This window comes from Aricia agestis, chromosome 4, assembly GCF_905147365.1.
Source record: "Aricia agestis chromosome 4, ilAriAges1.1, whole genome shotgun sequence".
Classification (NCBI taxonomy): Eukaryota; Metazoa; Arthropoda; class Insecta; order Lepidoptera; family Lycaenidae; genus Aricia; species Aricia agestis.
This window is the reverse complement of record NC_056409.1, coordinates 5,235,762-5,257,615: the sequence shown is the minus strand read 5'-3', so window position 1 is coordinate 5,257,615 and position 21,854 is coordinate 5,235,762. Positions and strand designations below refer to the sequence as shown.

Below are 21,854 nucleotides of genomic sequence, written 5' to 3'. Positions count from 1 at the left end.
TACTAACATCAGATTATTAGCGCCAGTTTATTTTCATTACAATGGGCTATTCCTGGCAAAGAAAAAAAAATGCTATTAAAAATATATTTAGTGGATCTTTAAATCCGATAGACATTCTGACAAACGGTTAAACCTGTTATAGTACCTGTATATTATATACAAATCGGGGGTACTTAATATTTTCATATCCAACAAAAAAAAATATTTCTGAAATAATGCCTTGAGACGAATCGAGGTGGCTGTCAAACAGTTAGCTAAAATGTGAGCTTTTGAATGTAATGTCGTAAGCTACAACTTCACATTTGTGTATCTAACATGAAATAGTTCTGTTTAAAAAATCGCATAAACGGCCTATTATAACTTACAGAGTTGCCAATCTCGTTTCATTAACTTTGACATGAAATATAATATTATTGTAATTTGCAAATTGACTTTTATTTATATGTACCATAAAAAGTCTTATTTGAACATCAGTGGATGATCACTTATGCCCTTTTGTAATGAGTTTGGGTTATATCTCACTGCGGTTGCAATGATTGTCCACAATGTTATCAATAATTTCCTTTACAGTGTTATATTATTAGTCCGGTTAAAGGCCGCCCACTGCTGTATAGTACACTAGAAGTGGCTTATAGTTATCCATAAGCACTTCATTTTAAATATAACTCAAAGGTGACTGACTGACTGACTGACATAGATCTATCAACGCACAGCCCAAACCACTGGACGGATCGGGCTGAAATTTGGCATGAAGGTAGAGCATCCGCTAAGAAAGGATTTTGATCAATTTTACCCCTAAGGGGATAAAATATGAGGTGAAAGTTTGTATGAAACTTTGTCAATTTTTAACCGATCGCATTGAGACTTTGCATGCAAAAAGCTACTATGACATAGGCATCCCATAAGAAAGAATTTTGACAAATTCCACTCCTGAGGGGATAAAATAGGGGATGAAAGCTTGTATAAACCTTCTTAGATTTTCCACTCATTGAACTGAATTAAAGATTGGAGCTATTATGATGAAGACGTTCGCTTAAATAGGTTCCCGTTTTTACGCTTTCAAAATACATAAAGGGGAAAACTATCCATCTTTGTTATTATACTATGTTAAGAGGGCGACTAACCCAAAAAATCAAACATCGTCCTTCTCTCTTTACACTCACTTCGTCACACACGTGTTTCATATTATGCGATGAAAAAGGACGACGCGGATTCATCGCCATATTAGTTTTTTCTCAGTAGCTCGATAAATATACAACATTTAAAAAATCCGCTAGGTCGATTTCTCAATGATAGAATTTCATACAATGTGTTAAAATATTAACTTAGTTCAATGCACGGTTATGGCAATAAATGGAAAATTCGTGAAAATTAGATGCATTTTTGTGATTTTTTTTTCTATCGAGAAAATTTTAACAACTAGTGTTTTTGCTCAGATCGAATTCTTGGAAATATAATGTAGTATCTAATTTTAAAAAATGAAACAAATCGGGGCTTATTTTCAAGTAAGTATAAAAATGAATTACAAAATCGTCAATTTTGAGTTAGTCGCCCCCTTAAAGCGGACAAAGTCGCAGGCAACAGCTAGTAGGTATTATTATATTATATGCGAAAGAGTATATTTTACACATGAACGAAATCGCTAGACTAATAATTATTGAGATATAAATACTATATTGAGACTCCAAGTAATTATCTCGCTTTGAGATAAGTAATTACTTGGAGTCTCGAGAGTTTTTTTTACGATTATGATAGTTTTTATTGCACTGTTGCACTCAACTTGCAGTTCTCTTACAATAAACAAATTTCTACGTTAATACGTAGAATTTTGTTAATACTCTTAACTAATAAAAAACAAAAACACGTGATGGAATACAACTTCCGTCGCCCATTGACACCCGCAACATCAGAATAATTCGAAACATCAATTTATTTAGTTTCAAATAAAAAAATAACATAAGTCAATGTGAATTATAATATCACTAGATGTCCCGCGCGGCTTCGCCCGCGTAAATTAGGAATTTTACAGAAACCGTACATTTTCCCATAAAAAATATTTCCCCCGTTTTTCCCACATTTTCCTGAGTTTCTTCGGTCGTATTAGTCTTAGCGTGATAATATAATGTAACCTATAGTCTTACTCGATAAATGATCTATCTAACAGTGAGATAAGTTTTTAAATCGGACCTGTAGTTCCTGAGATTGACGCGTTCAAGCAAACATACTCTTCAGGTTTATAATATAAGGTAGGTATAGATTTTTTTGATTATCGCTTGACGAACTCGAGTCTCGATCTAAAAGACTATGAAATGGTATAATATGGTAGTGATGATGATGATGATGAATGTAATTTGCATAGTAGCATATGCTTTCTGTTCTTAAAACAACGCCGAAACTCCCAAACTTGTATATATAAAGAATCAGGAGTTCTCTCAGCACCTTCCGAACCACGGTATACCAGGTATATCTCGGTGCAAAATCTAACTTGTTGGTAGCATATGCTTAGAATACTTCTCACGAAACCGAAGACACCACATGTTTCCCTATAAGTTTTGAGGAGTTCCCTCGATTACTTATAATACCAAATTGGGATGATACCATATTATACCAAAAGAAAAATTTTGAAAATCGGTTAACAAACGGCGGAGTAATCGTTGAATATAAGAAAACGAACATAACACCTCCCCCATTTTGAAAGTCGGTTAATATTGTAGCTTATGTGTTATTCTGATGTATAAGCTATATTATTGTAAAGTTTCATTAAAATTCGTTCAGTAGTTTTTGCGTGAAAGAGTAACAAACATCCATACATCCACACATCCAAACAAACTTTCGCCTTTATAATATTAGTAGGATAAGAGATTTCCTTGCAAACGAAACTCTTATTGCTTCTAGAGCAAGATTTTATCTATTTCGACAAGTTTATCTTTTGAGTTAAAATCTTCAACTACACATTACATATAATTATTATCCATATTATGGAGTGTTGGAGCACTTCTATTTTTTAATGATCTACTGCTGGGCAAAGGCCTCCCCCAAGGCCTTATACTTCTCTTTTTCTTTAGCTACTGTATGCCAGCATTGCCAGCCTGGCTTATATTTATCCAGCTTATCTCATTAGCTTCTATTTATTCATATTTTGTAATTAATTATAATATTATCTTTACGCTTGACTCGATGACATATTGACTTAGTATCAAACCCCTACAAAGTATAATTGAACTCAAGCTTGAGCTTGTTCTAGTATATCAGCGTCGACTCTGACGCACGGTGTTTTAAAATGTTTTCCAAAATGATAATTTTCTTTTTCATCCCATTTGTGGTCGCAGATAAAAGTTTGACAATCGTTTTAGACGTGTCGGCATCGATGAGAGAAGAATTGCACTCAATCCAAGACAGTGTATACCAAATATTAAAAAGTATAACTAACAAAAACATAAACAACTATATTTTAGTTCCGTTTGCTGATCCAAGTAAGTTGACATGGTGATTTTCTCTCATTTTAATGTAATTTTTGCTAAACGATTTTTATCAGTTTGATAACTATTTTATGTGAGTCTTAAAAAAGTGTCTGTCAGTCAGTTTTTACCGATTAATCCTATGAACTTATTTTGATAATTAGTATTGCTATGTAAATCTTATATCTTTAAAAAAATTTCGAACTATACAACACAAACATAGCATCAACAAAGCAATGTTGTGTGACGTCGTGTTACAGATGTAGGTACAATTATATCATCATCAACTTCCGATGGCTTAGTAGACGCCTTGAGAACGTTGGAACTGAAATGGGAGGGGAACTGCCCGGAAATAACAGTTACTGCTATCAAAAAAGCTCTTGAAGCGAGTAAACCAGAATCGTATATCTACGTATTTACTGATGCCCAAGCGAAAGACTCAAATTTGGTAGACAATGTGAAAAGGTTATGCAGAACACGACTAAGTCAGGTAAATAACTAACAATACAGAAGACAATTCTACGAAATCCATAGTAATATTATAAGTGTGTCTGTCTGTTATCATACGTGGGAGAGCCATGCTTCGGCACGAATGGGCCGGACCATCGGCCTCGACCGGAGAAATACCACGTTCTCACAGAAAACCGGCGTGAAACAGCGCTTGCGCTGTGTTTCGAAGAGTTAGTGAGTTTACCGGAGACCCAATCCCCTACCCTATTCCCTTCCCTACCCTCCCCTATTCCCTTCCCTTCCCTTCCCATCCCTACCCTCCCCTATTACCCTATTCCCTCTTAAAAGGCCGGCAACGCACCTGCGGCTCTTCTGATGCTGCGAGTGTTGCTTTCGATCAGGTGACCGTTTGCTCGTTTGCCCCCTTTCAAAGTTTTCTGGTTTACAATTGAGACTTTTTTGAACATTTTAAAAATATTTCAGGTGTTTATTTTTCTGAGTGGGACATGTCCAGAAAGTGAGTTTACTGACGACGTTTATTATGAAATAGTAAAAAGCTGCAACGGATCCATTTTTCACCTGAATAGTCGAAGTTTTCATCAAGTAAGTAGACTTAGAAAATAAATTAATTATTATTGATATAAAGAAATTTTTCTAAGGTATTTTTAACAACTACTGCCGCATTCAGAGACCAATATAAATAACATAACTATAATATTATGAATTCTTTATTAATTAAGGTTTAGGGCATTTTCAAAAAAACGTGTACCCTTGCAAAAATATGTCTATATTTTTAAGGTCATTTATTTACCTTTATTTGAATGTCATAGGTATACAAGGAAAAATATTGAACTAATGGAATAAGTTAAAAAGAACGCTGAAATCGTTATATTATTCTGATATTATTGAAACAAAATCGAATTTTCGACGAAACAGATTCCGTTGTGTCACTAAATGTAAAATATAATTTAATACAAAAAAATACAGCAATAAATGGATTTCTTCGTTTATTTAATCTAGTGAAATGCATATTTAATTGTTTATTAAAAAAAATATAGATAATTTCAAGGATCAACAAGAGTAGCAATTATTTTTAATCCATAGTGTGACTATGTGACCTACCCACTAGGTTATTTTTCATTTTTTTACATGAGTAAGTAATATTTAACATATTTAAAGAAGTTTTTATAACACAAAAGCCTTTTATTTAAACATTTTTGTTGTTGCACTACTTATAAAAGTAAAAAATTCTTTGATTTCATAGATTTAACTTCAATAATTAGAGGGACGAACATCTCATAATCATAAAGATGTGTTCACATGTCTACGAATTCCTAAGTTATTAATGACATCGGATTATATGCACGATCAAAGTGCCGAAATATCCATGCAAATATGCACGAAAAATGGTCGAAATATGCACAAAATATGCACAATCAAAAGTCACTTAATATTAAAATTTATTATTTTTTTGAAGACTTTTCCGGTAGTGACATTAATAAAAGCGCCAATTTTTATAATTTCATAAAATCCAGGATTTTTAATTTCTTGAAATAAAGACTTTTTATTTATTTATTATACGCCAATAATAATTTTCTATCAACATTTTCCGATTGCAATCTTAATGCCCACGGAAGTTAAACTACCCAAAATATGCTCTATCGCCTAAAAAGTGACATTATATGCATTTGCATATTATGCAAGTATGCAAATGCATATAATCTGATGTCTAGTTATTATAAATCTGCAAATATCAATGATACAAAATGATTTTCAACTTTACTGATAGAAAAGTAGTGGAAATAAAATCAAAATTATTTAAAAAAATAAAACTTTTAGGTACTTAAATTTTAAATAGTAAGTATATTTGTTATTGTTAAGGAAAGGCGACGCCTTGATAATTTGGTTGTAGCGATATCGATTTTTCTCAGCAATGACTAAAGCTAAGAAATTAAAGTTCATTGTCAGTATTCATCATGTATTTGTCTTTGATTTACCCATAGCATAACACGATTGGTCAACTTTTATAACACAGAATAATCAATCAAAAAGACCTGTGTAAGAAAAGGGATTCCTATTTTTCCAACAGAGGAGAGTGATTTAAGCGTCCAAAATTTATACATGGATTGATTCAAGCATACACTTTAATTTGACCATAGCTTATATGAAATGTATTTATGGTTTTTAAATTACGCGACAAAAACTATTTTGTCGCTTACGCCCTTTCCATTTTTTGCTGTTCCATTGCTTGTTTTCTGTGAGAGGCCGGGCCGGCCTTTCATAGAAAACTAGCAATCTAAAACATATCCAAAACGGTTTTTTACTTTAACGCGGCGTCACCTTAACACATAAGTAATAAAAAATATATTAATTGTAAGTTAATCGTACCAGTTTAAAAATCTCCAATTTTCTTAATAAAATCTGTGAATAAAAAAATAATTTATTGAAAATGTGAACTAAGCCTTATGCTTTCCGCCTGTTGTGACTTGTCCGTTCCATTATATGTGACCATACGAAAAGTCACAAATCGGAAGTCACGTAATATTACTTTCTTTTACTTTTAAAGTGTTTGTAAATAACCGATAATAGTTATCACAATTTCATTTTTTATACTAAATACTAAGCTAATTTTGCAACGTGTCAACAGTAAAAACAGTTGGAGAAAGTATAATAATGCTTACAAAATATGGTCACTTATCTGAACAAATAAACCGTTCCTGAAGAACCGTCCAACCTGCGTCCGCGTCTTGTAGCAGATTTTTAACTACTAAATTCAAATTGGAGTTTCTCGATGTACAATGAAATATAGTGCTATCATTTAGTGCCGAAAATATTTTTGTAGTATGTTTATAAAACTAAAAAAAAACGGTCACTAAACAGAACATTCCGGTCGGGTTGTTTTTTCATGATTATAATTTTAATTAATTTGTAGTTAAATTATGTTAGATTTTTCAATAACAAGACATTCAATTGACACATTAAGTATTTAGGAATCTAACATATGTTTTTTAAGTAACTTACTTTAAGAAAAAAAAAATAGTTATTAAAGATTTTGTTACAACTTCTGGGAAGGGGACAGGTGAATTTAATAGTTTTCGTTACTTAAAAACCCTTATAAATCTCATACTAAATAAAATTTTATACAAACGTGAATGTATTTAAATAAAAGAAAACTTGTTTTTGCTCCTACATTAAAATTACAAAATGTTAGTATGTAATTTTTTACAAATAATCTGTAGCGAAGCCAAGGGACAAGGTAAAAACCAGGGGTACACATTTTTTTGAAAATGCCCTTTAATCATCATTAAATGTCTCTGAGTTGGCAGTTATTCTAACTTAACAACTACTCAGCTAGGCTAAAGCACAATAAGGGTGGGTTGCACCAACATACTTTAACATTAACTTTAACAAAATGTCAAATGAACTGTCAAATCTCTAGTAAAAGCCAATAATGGACTCCTATAACAACGCTTCTGGTGCAACCCCTAAGTACGCAGATCTAGAGAAGCAGTGCCTGTTACCTCCCTCTGCCGTGGAAACGGCAGGTCGTTAACGGCGGTGCGACGAAAGGAATGCTTTCGGACGCCCGCACTAGGGGGGAATCTTTTCGTTTTCGCTTCGTTATAGAATCGCCGATGAAAATGTATGGAATTGACATAAGCGTTCGTTAATATGACGTTGACGTTCGACTCGTCTTATGTCAATTCCATACATTTTAATCGGCGATTCTATAACGAAGCGAAAACGAAAAAGTTTCGTCTAAATGGCCTGCTCGGTCTAGGGCTGCGCGACTTTGGCAACGATCCCCGCTCCAAGGCGTACCTGGGGCCGTATTCCATCCTCTTCGTTCCAGCCAGTTTATGCCCTAAAACAAACTGATTGGCATATTATTTTGATCACAAATTACCAGCAAGTCAGTAGACACGTGACATATTATGACTTCTGCATTAAAATGTGTTTGTTATTTTTGCTGGCCCAAATTGTCTCCCTGGCCATTCAGCATGGCAATGCGGCCAGCGTTATGGGGACATATTTTGTGCTATGGTACGCTACGACGCTTCTTAATTATGTATTTTATTTTATTAAGTATTTAATATTTCTTTAATTAGTTTAATGTTTATAATGTTGTAATTTCATATTATTATGTTCATGCGGTAAGTAGGTAACCTATATTTGATTGTTAATATTAAACGTTTTATTATTGCAATTTTTCAGGCCTTTTTCTTCATGAAAGATTTGAGTAACGTGGACTGGACTGAAGTCATCTCATCTGATTCATTTGAACGTTCTAAAAACTTCACCGTAAGTTTTCGATATTATCAAAAGGTACAAGTTCATTTCACTGGGCTAGCCAGGTAGGTACATCCCGACATTCGGGATTAAAAATATAACTCCAAATTATGAATCCAGAGGGACATTTCGGCAACTGACCTTAAAAACGTATTAAGGAGTTTACATTTCTGTACTTCATTTTTTCATAGATTTTATAGCTGCAGTTTGTTTTGTTTTATGAGGTTCTTTATAATAAAAGCAGGCAGGTAAACTTGATGCTAACACATATTCCAGACGTCAGATATGTCACTATGACAATAAAATGGTGGTGGTAATAACGACTACACTTAAAATATGATCCTATGCAAGTGACGGAATATTATCATTACAGCTGTAGGTATTTAATATTGATTTTTCTTTCAGGTCTCAATAGATGTGTATACCGAGAACCTAATAGCAGAAGTATCGTGTCTGTCTCCACAGTTTGAAATATTAAATGATGCAAAAGTAAGACCAACGCTTCGAACAATAATGAGAACGCATCAAAGTCTCGTAAGTTAACCCTTCCTCATTGATGTACGAGTACAATGGTGTTTTGACACCCCATGGGGGTGCGAATGAGAAGCAGTTGTCACTTGTCAATCAAAGTGTGGCTAGTGCTAAGTACTCACATGCGGTTTTGCTCGATAGTTTTACTCCAAATCGAGTAATAATTACTGTGTGGACCGCAAAACTCACAGCTCGTACGTACGTATACGTGGGAGAGCCATGCTTCGGCACGAATGGGCCGGCTCGACCGGAGAAATACCACGTTCTCACAGAAAACCGGCGTGAAACAGCGCTTGCGCTGTGTTTCGCCGAGTGAGTGAGTTTACCGGAGGCCCAATCCCCTAACCTATTTCCTTCCCTCCCCTCCCCTATAATTCCCTTCCCTACCCTCCCCTATTACCCTATTCCCTCTTAAAAGGTTGGTAACGCACCTGCAGCTCTTCTGATGCTGCGAGTGTCCATGGGCGACGGAAGTTGCTTTCCATCAGGTGACCCGTTTGCTCGTTTGCCCCCTTATTTCATTAAAAAAAAAAAAAAGCTCGAAGGCTCGCATCGAGCCGGTTTGATGGAATGAATTATATAGATTTAGAATAAAACTATCGAGCAATGCTGAATGTCTGGACGAAAGCCCGAGCCGCGGGTTTTGCTCGACGTTATATCTCGATCGCTCGATCGGCGGTGGCGCGGGCGGTGTAAACAGCCTAAATGATACTTCGATGATATTGGCAGGAGGGTGTGAGTTTGGAACAGCTGTCTCGCAAGACGTGATCTTGCCATGGCCACGCACCAAAACAGCCACGTAGTTAAATCTTAAAACTTAGAAGTATAATAACATTATGAATACGCTAAGTAAGAAGTTGGGAAACCGACCAAATTAAATTTTGCGCATAAAGGGCCGGTGTCATTTAACTTATAACATACCTATAAGCTATATAATAAAATGGACGGATGGAAAGAATGCTGGAATGTTATATTATTTAGTAGAGAATAGAGATGCTTAGAAACATAATATTTAAAAAGTCATGAGATCACTCACTATCGCTACGGGGTACTATTATATATTCTGTGCTATCGCATAATATTTACTTACATTATAATTTTGTCCTTTTTTTTCAAAACATTTAAGTAAGTATCATTTTTATTTTCTCTATCTCATCCCCACCTCAATTATAATATATTTTCTGAGGTTTATGACTTGAGTTATTCTTTTCAATGGATTCATTAATAAGTAGTTGAGTTTAAACGTTAGCCTTTAGATAAACTTCTGTCAAAAAACCCCTAAAATCTGGCGTAAACCAAAGTTACTTGTGTAAAGTTCAAAGTTTGAGTTTGAACTGAAATAATTATACGAATCACTTTCAAACTAAGACCGAATTTCAGGTCGTAAATGTTCAACCACAAGTAGGAAACTATAACATCGAAATAAACTGTGATGGCAAAGCTACAGCAATTTTATATAGACGAAAAACTATAAAATTCGAGTATGGGTTCTCTCCGAAGCGACCTCGTTTTCTCATGGAAACGTCATCGAAGCCTTTACACAGTAAGTTGTAATGTTTTACTTTTGAACCAACTTCCAAAAAGAAGGAGGTTACCTATATTATGTTCGTCTGTATATATTTTATTTTTTTTGTTACCATAGCTTCGCCGTTTTTAACACTTGTGTTACGTTTTCGATGGATGCTTTAAATTAAAAAAAAAACTAAAAAAAAGTTTTTAAAAAGGTTTTCTGCAAAAAATCTGTTGTGATTTTTTAATACTTACATAATAAGTTAGTATAAAAATTGTATACTTACTTAGCAAAATAGAGTGTATTAGTATAAAATGAAACCTTAATAATAGTATCATGTCGGTAGATAAAATTGTAACGTCACGTATTTAAATAAAATTAAAATATGACCTACAGGTTTGATTAAGTTTTCACAGCCTTACATTTTATGTTTTAGATGCTGCTGCAAATATTTTATTAATATTGCCAGAGCACTATAATGCAGAAATAATTTCGGTAATAATACAACGTAGCGATCAAGATACAAAAATCATAAAACATGAGAATATTGACGAAGATGGTCAAAAATACGTAGCAGAGTATACATTCGCACCGGGATTCACTTATAACATTCTAGTAAGTATTTGACTGACATAAGTTATTGATTTTTTCACATAAAAGAATGTTAATATTTTAATTACACTTAACAATATTATGTTAAGTGTAATTAAAATACTTATGTGATAACTAAGCAAGCAATAATATACATCATGGCCCAGTCAAATTAGGCTTAAATTAGGTAGGAACCTCGGAATTCGAGATACTCAGCCGTAAGTCTGTAAATATTTGTATATTGGCACCCTAAGCCCGGCCGCACATTGTCCGAATTCTGATCAGAAACAGTTGAATTTCGCCGGACCGCCACCCCGCAAACTATCCGAAATATCCTTCCGGCGAGTTCGAGCTTACTCGGCTCAGTACAAAATGTAAGAGACAGCGCGGACGTTCAACTGTTTCTGATCAGAAATTTCGGATAATATGCGGCCGGGCTTAATGTTGTCTCAAAACCTACATTTGGTAGGTTGTGCGCAACTATTAAATTTCAAGGTCAAAAGGTCACAAAAATCGGTATTTGCACTTTTTTTGTTAATATTTCATTTCTTATGGGTTTTTTGCTGTTTGTATTTATAACCGTAATATAGGATACAAAATTCTCTACAACTTCTGTTCAAAAAAAATTTTTATAAGGTGGACAGTTTCCGATAAAGAGGGCGGAGAGCGCGCGGTCAAAGTATCACTTTAGGTTAACCGATGCCTCCGGTCGAAAACGCGCCATATTCAATGTGTCGCGAGTCGCGACACCGGTGTCCGATCCTTTACAGACTTAGAGCTGGGTATCTCGAATTCCGAGGTGAACTTACTATACTAATTGGACTATCGCGTAATGTAAGTGAGGCATTAAGACAACGGATGCACAATAAACAAATAGCGTCACTGATATTTTTTTCAGATCTTTTGTAAAGATAGAGAGACGGGAGTAATTGTGACCGGACAAAGCGACACGATCTCACCTCAAAAATCTGGTATGTTTGTTCTCGATAAAAAATATAATATTTGAATATCACTCAATAAGTTGTGCAATTTATAATAACTTTTGTTATGAAACTACTTCCAAAAACGCAAGATTTATCATAGCTATCGAACTAAGTTCTTCCGCGATGCATACAAACTAGTAAAGCGTGACGTCATAGTTCGCTGACATAATATTGTTTAAGGCGGGGATTAATCTCAACCCAAAACTATAACTTTGCACACAACCAAAGACCAAGCGTATAAGCATCGCAATAAGATTCATTTTAACTTAGCATAAAACTGAAGTCACTCTATTTTCTCTATTTTTCATGTTTTGCTGACATAATTCGTTTTGGGAAGGTCCATTTTATGTGATTTTTGAATTGTGACATCTGGGAGAATTTTCAGGCTATGAGAGTCATTAATCTTTCACTGATGTTTCTATTTTTGAGAGGTCCTTTAATAAAAAAAAAAAAATAAGCCTATTGTTCTTTTGTCATAATATACGTCATACTATAAAATTAAATTTGTATTGGATATAAATATTATGGACTTCTATAATGAATTATCAATACTAATAATTATTACCAAACGTATAATTACCAACATTTTCAGTTTTCCCAAACAAACTGGTTTTTCCGTCAGCGGAAAATACGATGACTGGACCAATTTTGATAAATTATGGTAGTAAATTTTATCTTTCCTGTAAAGTAATTGGCTACCCGGAACCGGAAATTTGGTGGGAGGACGACCATGGAGTTAAGTTATCGTCAGAGGTATAAAACCTAAGTATATAAATTATTTTTTCCCATTATATTTTTTTTAATTTTTTACAAGACGTAACGTCCTAAATCATAAACGTATGTGATATGATAGCCAAGTTCAATCAAGGACAAGAAAATATCATATTTAATAATTTAGATAAATCGGTGATGAGTTCTGGCTTGGCTACAACTTTTGTTATTATTTCAGCGGTGATTACATCTGTTAAAATACCCTACAGCCTAAATTATAATTTGACATTTCAGCAAGCTCTTTTAGAAACACCATTTGTATACATAAGTTATCTGACCATAGACAACGCAGCTAAAAACAGTACGGTTTACTGCAAAAGTAAAAATTTGGGAGGCGAAAATGAATTGTTGCTGGAATATTATGTAAATAGAACATACAGTTTTAATGTTATAAAAAAGCCGTCAGGTAATGAAACTTTACTTTGAAACATACATATTTTTTAATTAGCAAATAATTAAATGCTAAATATCCGCATTCTTACAACACTCAAGAGGAATTACTGGTCAATATCCAATTATATCTCAGTTTCCTTACTTCCTACACTCATCACAGGCATACATTTCATTTGGAGTCTAAAAAGTCTTCTTTTAGTCTGGAATCTAGTCTGTTCACCTCTCGGGCTTTGTTATTTGCCGGTGATTAATATTTAAATAATATTGTCTAATACGCCACAGATACAACAATTACTTACGACAACGAGGGTAAATTGTTCTGCGAAGTTGACGCGTATCCGGAGGCGACAACGAAATGGTACCATAACAATACAGTCGTTGAGAACTCCGAGAATGTAGAAGTAATTCCAGATGAGCACATGTTGAGGATCAACAGGATGAGCCTGGATGACGCTGGTGAATACAAGTGCGAGGTCTCCAACGAAGTGGAATCTCGAACGTTCTCCGCATCGGCGTATATTACGGGTCTAGGTAAGTACCGGTCTAACGCCTTAATTTTACACCCACCGAGTAAAGGCCAGCTTAGACTTAAGGATTATTTTAAAGGAAAAACCTGTCATTTTGAGCGTTCTAGCCGTGTAGCCAAAATATTACTATAAAATAGCTTAAAAAATATAAACAAATAAAAAGGTAACTTTATTCTTCGACAGATTTGCCTCAAATTGAAATTGGAAACACAGAAGTAATTCTGACGCCTGGAGACAAGACCGAGGTAACATGCAGGTAAAATAATACACCGAGTATAAACTGTCAAGGCTTGAACAGTGTACACCATGAAAATCATAGCAATATTATATTCCATACTAATATTATAGATGTGAGATAAATTTTTAATTAGGAATGGACTTTATTCAAGGAGCTACCTAATAATAATTATTAATTTAATATTAATAATTATTTTTATATTTACATCTTACCCTTGTCCTTGCATTGCAGTGTCGTCAAAGGTACTCCTGTGCCTGAAGTAGTATGGAAATACAAAAAGAGTATAAACAGCGATTCCGGTGACTTGCCAAAAGGTGTCAGTCTAGAATCTAATACTATCCAAATTGAATCTGCTACTGTAAAACACGGTGGTATTTATGTATGTGAAGCGACGAACACACTGGGTATAGATACTACGGAGGTCACAGTTAAAGTGCAATGTAAGTAAAAAATATAGAGTTCAAACCAGCTTAATATAATATCTATGGACGCTTCACACCACGTCAGTCTGGCCCCGTGCTAAGAACCTAAAGGACTTGTGTTACAGGTACCAGACAACGGAAATATATTTAATACTTTTATACTAAGTATACATATATTTAAGATTTTATTATATCATACACATATTTAATACACATCCAGACCCGGGAACTGAAAACTCTTTGTTCCGTCGGCGGGATTCGAACCCGCGACCTCCGGCTTGAGCTACCGACGCGCTCACCACTGAGCCACAGAGGTCGTCAGCTTATAATCAAAGTATCAAAATTTAACACTTCAGTATTTAAGTACAACTTTAAAACTGGATTGAAGTTAGGACAAGATCCAAATTAAAAGTTGCACTTTGGGGGGGGCTCAAATTACCCATATTCTAGGCCAGGGAGGGGCAAATCAGGCTAGGTATAAAGAATAAAAAATTAATAATTTTTAGTTGTAAAATATTGTATTGCAAATAAATGGCAAAAATTCGTTTTCTTAATTTTTATACATAAAAGTACTAGATAATATACTTAGTAGGGACGTCAACATGATCCAGGGGAGCTGCTCCCCCTTCGGTACGCCCATGACAATAATTATCATTAACTAGCTGTCCCCTTAAACTTCGTGTCACTTTAAAACCTTCTCTGGACTTCTACGAATATTTTAAGACTAAAATGAGCCCAATCCGTTCAGCCGTTTTCGAGTTTTAGCACGACTAACACATTTGAAAATCCATTTTTATATATAAGACTAGTTGTCCCGGTGAACTTCGTGTCACTTTAAAACCTTCCCTGGGCTTCTACGAATGTTTTAAGACTAAAATTTGCCCAATCTGTTCAGCCGTTTTCGAGTTTTAGCGTTACTAACACAATTGAAAATCCATTTTTATATATATAGATAAGATATATATCTAATATATAAAATTCTCGTGTTTTCGTTCCCATACTCCTCCGAAACGGCTTGACTGATTCTCATGAAATTTTGTAAGCATATTGAGTTGGTCTGAGAATCGGCCAACATCTATTTTTCATACCAAAAATTATTTATATTACAAAACAACGTTCAAGAACAACGTTCGAGAATCAGTCAAGGAAAACATAGTGAGGAAACCCTCTCTTCTCTGTGGTTAGCGTGTGCTATATATATATATATATATATATATATATATATATATATATATATATATATATATATATATATATATATATTTGCCTTCCCGAGTTGTACTAAGTAGGATTCACAATCCCGCAAAACAGAAATCCCGCAACCTTGATGATAAAACTAGCGATAGTAAAAATAGCTAAACCGCAGAGTGATAACAATAACGACAGAACGGACAGTAGGCCGACTTAGAAGTGTTTTCGAATACGTTTGAGTTTTAACGTGGTACCTACCTAGGTATGTCATATCAGCCGTGAATGTGCGTTGCTCAGCCATTCATAGCATGCTTACAGTAAAGCAGTAGCGCCATTTAGTCAAACTTTTTGAAGTCGGCCTACTGATTCGTTTTGTCTATTGTGGTGATAGCATTAGGCAAATATTGTGTAATTGTTATCAAATGCCTACGAATAATAAAAACTAAGGAAACGTGTGAGTGAGTTTACCGGAGGCCCAATCCCCTAACCCCTACCCTATTTCCTTCCCTACCCTCAACTATTCCTTTCCCTTCCCTTCCCTACTGCTGCGAGTGTCCATGGGCGTCGGAAGATTCTTTCCATCAGGTGGCCCGTTTGCTCGTTTGCCCCCTTATTTCATTAAAAAAAAAAGACGGACGGACAGACCGAAACTATAAGGGTTCCTTGTTGACTACGGAACCCTAAAAATGAGAGAGAAGATTCATAGCATTTTCTCATTTTCCATCATAGCATTTTCTCTGCAGATGCGCCTGTAATAAAGAACGGCGATGAAGTGAAGATCGTGAGAAACGGTCAAGCGGTGGCGCTGGCTTGTGACGTAGACGCCGTCCCTTCGGCTGAGGTTCACTGGGACTTGTACCAGGATGACGTCATCATCGCATTCGATGACCGACACCACACTGATAAGGATAACACACACCAGTAAGAATAAGTACTTGTTCAGACACAGCGGGGACCGCGCGGTTCCCGTGCAGAAACCGAGCGGTTAAGTGTTAAGGTGACGCCGTTTTGAAGTAAAGAACCGCGTTGGATATGTTTTAGATTGCTTGTTTTCTATGACCTCCGTTGGCAAAATAGGAATCCCTTTTTTTACAGAGGTATTTTTTATTGATTATTCTGTGTTATAAAAGTTGACCGATCGTGTTATGCTATGGGTAATTCAAAGATAAAGACATGATGAATACTGACAATGAACTTTAATTTCTTAGTAATTGTTGAGAAAAATCGATATCGCTGCAGCCAAACTATCAAGGCGTCACCTTAACGCTGTAATACAATGCCTTTACAATGCCTTTGCAATAAACTGCGAGCGGATAAAACGCGCGGTTATCGCTGTATCTGAACAAGCGCTAACATTAATTGTACTCGTAATCATGATCAAAATAAAATTGCGGTACACCTGAGTCTGCTATTTTAATCCAACATACAACTTTATATGTATAGCTTTCTATGCAATGTACAGAACTACAATTTAAGAAGGATAATAAGTATTATACTCCTCAATCAACGGCGCCAGACGTCCCGATTTTGGCGGGACGTCCCGATTTTTTCATCAAAATTATTAATTAATGTCCCGCGGGGGACAGGCTCAGTCCCACTTTTCGGGGAAAGCCCGAACGTACGTGCGTGAAAAAAAGGAGCGTAATGAATATAAGAGTGTGGGAGGTAGAGGGGTGGATTTTCTTTGGATACTTTTGCTATCTATTGTCCCGTAAACGTTATTTAACGCAAATAAATTAAAAAAAATAAAAAACTTTCGATTTTATACCTTTTTTTACTTTGTCCCGCTTTTGACTGGAGCTGGAGAATCCCACTTTTTCACTCAAAAAGTTCCAAAGTCCCGACTTGGCACAAAAAAAATCTGGCAACGCTGTCCTCAATACTAAAACAAACTCATTTTGTTTGGTTGCGGCCAATCGAAACTTTTGTAAACTTTTCTTTTTTTGTACTTACAAAAAATATAGTAATTATTAGTAGAAAGCAAAGGTCTGTTTGTTTTTTGCTTGATGAAAAACAAACAAACTTGCAAATACAATATGAGCTCCAATAGTCGGACCAATTTAAAGGAGTGAACACACTGAGACGGGCCGTACCGGGGCTCAGCTTGCCGGGGGCCGGGGCTCATCGCAAAAATCCGCCTCCATACAATTTGTATGGAAGCGGATGCGCGTATCGCACACTGTATCGGGGCGCAGTGGATTTCCGCTTCCATACAAATTGTATGGAGGCGGATTTTTGCGATGAGCCCCGGCACGGCCCGTCTCAGTGTGCTCACTCCTTAAATGTTTGGCACAGATGTAGAGCAAATTACGGGTAAAAACTTATTTGTCATGGCTCACGGTTGTGCAATTATGTGAATAAATAATTATGCAAATTCAAATAATGTCATATTTCAATTATGTGAATGTAACAAATTTTATAATTTTCTTACGTTTTTTGTTTAGTTTTATTGCATCTCCGTCGGACTCGGGAATGTACCACTGCACCGCAGAGAACAGCATGGGCAGTGCTGTTAGAACAGTCACTATCAACGTCTACGGTAAGAAAAAAATGTTAAATTAAAGCCGGTTCTGAGGGTTAAACAAAATAACGACTAGCGAAGACTAAATAGTAATAATATTAGAAAAGTATATTATTATGTCTAGAGCTCAACAAGGCTTTAAATGAACGTGGCGAGAAAAGGAACTAACGCTGCCATCATACAAAAACGTCATTTTTCACAGTTCCCCTTTACCAGCAGCCCACGTTCATTTAAAGCCTTGGAGCACTTAAGTAAAGTTTTAATTGTATTAGCTTCATGGTTTTAATCCTAGGCCATTTGTCGTTGGCCGTCCCTCTGATGGTGACGGAGGACAAGGTACGGTCTTATGCAATATGCAACCATAATTGCTGTACCGGAGAGAGAAGCTGTCTCGCACTTCTGTTAATATTCATAAAACTACCTGCCTGCAACCTACCTGCATGCAACCAACCTGCCTACAACCTACCTGCTTATAACCAGCCTACCTGAACACTATCTGCCTGCATCCTGCCTACCTGCACCCTACCTATCTACAACCTACCTACCCTACCGGAACATCTCCACCTGAACTCAAGCCCTATCTTCCTACAGTCTTCAGGAAAGTAAATTTTTTCCTTAGGCTCTAGACTATCTACTTATATACAAAATTACATTACAATCGGTTCAGTACCTACTTTTGTCGTGAAAGCGAGACAGACAGTCAGACAGAGATACTTTCACTATTATAATATTATAGTATAGAAGAAGTATAGATATAGATAATAACATTAATAATATGACAGCATGTTCCTCACGTTCCACAAAACTTCTTACAGTCAAACCATTCATTAACCCTCTCCCACCGCGCATGAGAGTCAGAAGCGGACAGAGTACCACCATTTCGTGCAACGTCAAGGGCAACCCCATGCCGACCACGCAGATCGAGTTTACCGACAAAAACCTCAGCAAAACCCTTCTGTTAAGGTAAACACCTAATACTAGTTACTCTAGATTCTAGAATATAAAACGTTAGGCTATTAACAAACTGAAGGCTTGTGCTAGCTGATGTGCGTCCAAAGCGGGCGCACAATGCAATGCACACCACCCGCACCATAGTAATAAATATAAATATAAATAATATATAGCTAAGTCCGCACTGCTTCGACACGAAAATTGTTTAAAAAATACGTAACTATATAAAGAACAAATTGAATCCATCCATCCTATGTGCTTGAATCTGTCTAGCAGATAGGATGGATAGATTAACGTTTTGTTCGTGACAGTCGTCCGACTATCGCTGTGTTTAGAAGACGATTGAAAGAGCATTACCTAATAGCTTTATCCACATTGTGCCTTTTTTTGTTCAACAATGCGTTGTAGCGCTGTCAACAGTGAAGGTGTGGCATGCCCGTGACGCGCGTCAAAATCCACCCGCGTTGAAAGAAAAGTGTCATAGCGCGCGCTACGATTTCAACGCGCGTTACGGGCATGCCTCACGTTCGCTGTTGACAGCGCTATAAGGCATGCCCTTGATGAACAGAAAAAGGCACAATGTGGACAAAGCTATTTTCAATCACTGTAATTTGTGTTATCATGTTTAAATATTGTAGTACTAATATGTATTTATATACTTACCTATTATTATCATAAATATTTATTGATTTTATATAGGTTTATATTGCTTTAGTATACATAATAATTAAGTATATTGTTGTATTAAAGTATAGTTTATTTAGTTAATAACTACTGATTGTGCACGTCCTACCAGCTGCTGTCTTTTACATTGTGTCTCAACGTAGGGATGTTGTAAGAGATTTCATTTAGTGATAAGCAGTGTGTTTCTTGTGTACAATAAATAAATAAAATTGAATGATGAAGACAAAAAAAAGTTGCTAGGTCTCCGAGGCCTGCCCCTCGAGTAGCGGGGTGGTGTCGGGTCTGCAAAATGTAGATGATCGCTGGTGTTGGAGTTGTGGTACGTTCTATCGTACCCGCAACTCTGCCTGCGATGAGTGGAGACTGGAGCACCATGGGGTTTTGGTGGGTAGACTTAGAGTCCCACATACCCCGGCCGATATCCCCAATTTGCCGGGGATGTGTAAAGCATTTGCCCATGTTAAAGAAAAGGTCTCCAAGGCCAAGCCAACTCAAAGGCTTTTAACGGTGCCGCTGGTGGTGATAGTCGGGGACTTATAGTTTTTTAAAGTTATTACTTTTTTGCAGGGACAATAATTCAACTGGAAAACTGGACTATTTTATAAAGAAAGTCACGAAGGAGAATGAGGGTACTTACGAATGTTTCTCGCAGAGTGTTGCTGGGATCGACAGTGTCACTGTTTTTCTCAAAGTTGATTAATTAGATAAATGCTACACTACGAGTAATACAATATTTAACAATTATTAAGTATTAAGTATCAATTTTCTATATACTTAATAACTTTTTTATAATCTGAATAAAATATCTACAATACAATTAATAATTGTGTTGTTACTTAGAACGTAAATGTTTAATTATAAGTACCTAATTATTTTTTATTTATTTTCGGAAAACTTGCAGCTAACGCACATACTATAGAAATTAGAATCTTAATTATAATACAGAGGCCAATGAAAAGTTTTCACAGATAGAAAAATACCAAATAAAGCAAGGTAGTGATTGCCAAATAAGTTAAGTAGATTATTTTAGTGCTGTTAATGAATAGAATAATAATTAGAGTTGAAAATTAAGAAAAAAATACACTAAGTATTTACAATATTTTTTAGTTTTTCTATCTTTGAACATCCTTCGTCTTTCTTCTTACTGAACACTATATTTTACAAAACAAAAAAACAATGTTTAACAATTTTTTACAGTTTTTCTTTATAATAAAAAGGTAGGCAGTGCCCTTCCGCGCTTCGCTTGGCTCATCTTGGCGGGGGCACTCCCGTGCCCCCAGATTAAGTTTAATAAATCGGTATAAACATTTGAAGAAATCGAAATCACATAATAGATCTTCTGGGCGGCGGGGTACACTTATGTCTTTCTCTTTACAAAATATAATAATATTAATATTATCTACTAGCTGTTGCCCGCGACTTCGTCCGCGTGGACTTCAGTTTATAGCGCGCGGTGTCAATGAAATTGGTGTCAAAAGCTTTTTAAAACCCTGGTACCCCTTAAATCAAAATACCCAAAACAGCCGTGTAGTGTGCACATAATATGATTTTTTTTTAATTAAACTTTTTTATACCTTTTAAAGCTTATTTAGCGGTACACAACTTAGCTGCATAATGCATTACACAACTTTAGCTTTGCCCAATAGCCAATACCCATAGGCCATAAACTATTTAGTATTTATTATTGGTAGACTGTTGTTTCTGATTTCTATGTTGGTACGTAAGTTATTTAATAACATGTATAACAATCGAAAGAATCGAATTATTTACTAAACGTGGTACCACCTCTTATAGAAATACATATGAGCAAGCGATAGCGCGATCTAGGCGACTCTTGGCGCCATCTGTTCTAGTTTTTGGAACTAATTTAATTTGAACAAATTTACGCATAAACACCCCCTTACAACCCCTTTTTCCAGTAAGAAGTAGCCTATGTCCTTTCTCAGGCTTTAGACTATCTGTGTACAAAATTTCATTACAATCGGTTCAGTAGTTTTGGCGTGAAAGCGAGACAGACAGACAGAGATACTTTCGCATTTATAATATTAGTATAGAACGTGTATAACAATCGAAAGAATCGAAAAACTTATATGAACATGGTACCACCTCTTATAGAAATACGCATGTGCAAGCAATAGCGCGATCTAGGGGACTCTTGGCGCCATCTATTTTGAGTTTTTGGAACTAACTTAATTTGACCAAATTTACGCATTTTCACCCCCTTACAACCCCCTTTTCCAGTTAAAAAGTAGCCTATGTCCTTTCTCAGGCTTTAGACTATCTGTGTACAAAATTTCATTACAATCGGTTCAGTAGTTTTGGCGTGAAAGCGAGACAGACAGA

At 35.7% G+C, this 21,854-nt stretch overlaps 1 protein-coding gene across 1 annotated transcript; it reads left to right on the top strand.

Moving 5' to 3' along the window:
* The first annotated feature begins 3,239 nt into the window (after nucleotides 1-3,239).
* On the top strand, nucleotides 3,240-20,282 carry LOC121726220 (hemicentin-2-like). The gene is made up of 17 exons (XM_042113457.1): nucleotides 3,240-3,473; nucleotides 3,719-3,948; nucleotides 4,392-4,511; nucleotides 8,124-8,210; nucleotides 8,604-8,732; nucleotides 10,110-10,272; nucleotides 10,676-10,854; nucleotides 11,729-11,801; nucleotides 12,406-12,566; nucleotides 12,819-12,990; nucleotides 13,260-13,508; nucleotides 13,688-13,760; nucleotides 13,974-14,182; nucleotides 16,099-16,276; nucleotides 17,800-17,894; nucleotides 18,692-18,839; nucleotides 20,079-20,282. The coding sequence occupies exons 1-17, from the start codon at nucleotides 3,281-3,283 to the stop codon at nucleotides 20,209-20,211; spliced, it is 2,592 nt and encodes an 863-aa protein (XP_041969391.1). The 5' UTR covers nucleotides 3,240-3,280; the 3' UTR covers nucleotides 20,212-20,282.
* Nucleotides 20,283-21,854: the final 1,572 nt, after the last annotated feature.

Bases quoted from the DNA above. Each gene is read 5' to 3' on its own strand.
- LOC121726220 (XM_042113457.1), top strand. From the start codon at position 3,281: ATGTTTTCCAAAATGATAATTTTCTTTTTCATCCCATTTGTGGTCGCA. The intron at 3,474-3,718 runs GTAAGTTGACAT...GTCGTGTTACAG, and splicing joins AGTTCCGTTTGCTGATCCAA to ATGTAGGTACAATTATATCA. The intron at 13,509-13,687 runs GTAAGTACCGGT...ATTCTTCGACAG, and splicing joins GGCGTATATTACGGGTCTAG to ATTTGCCTCAAATTGAAATT.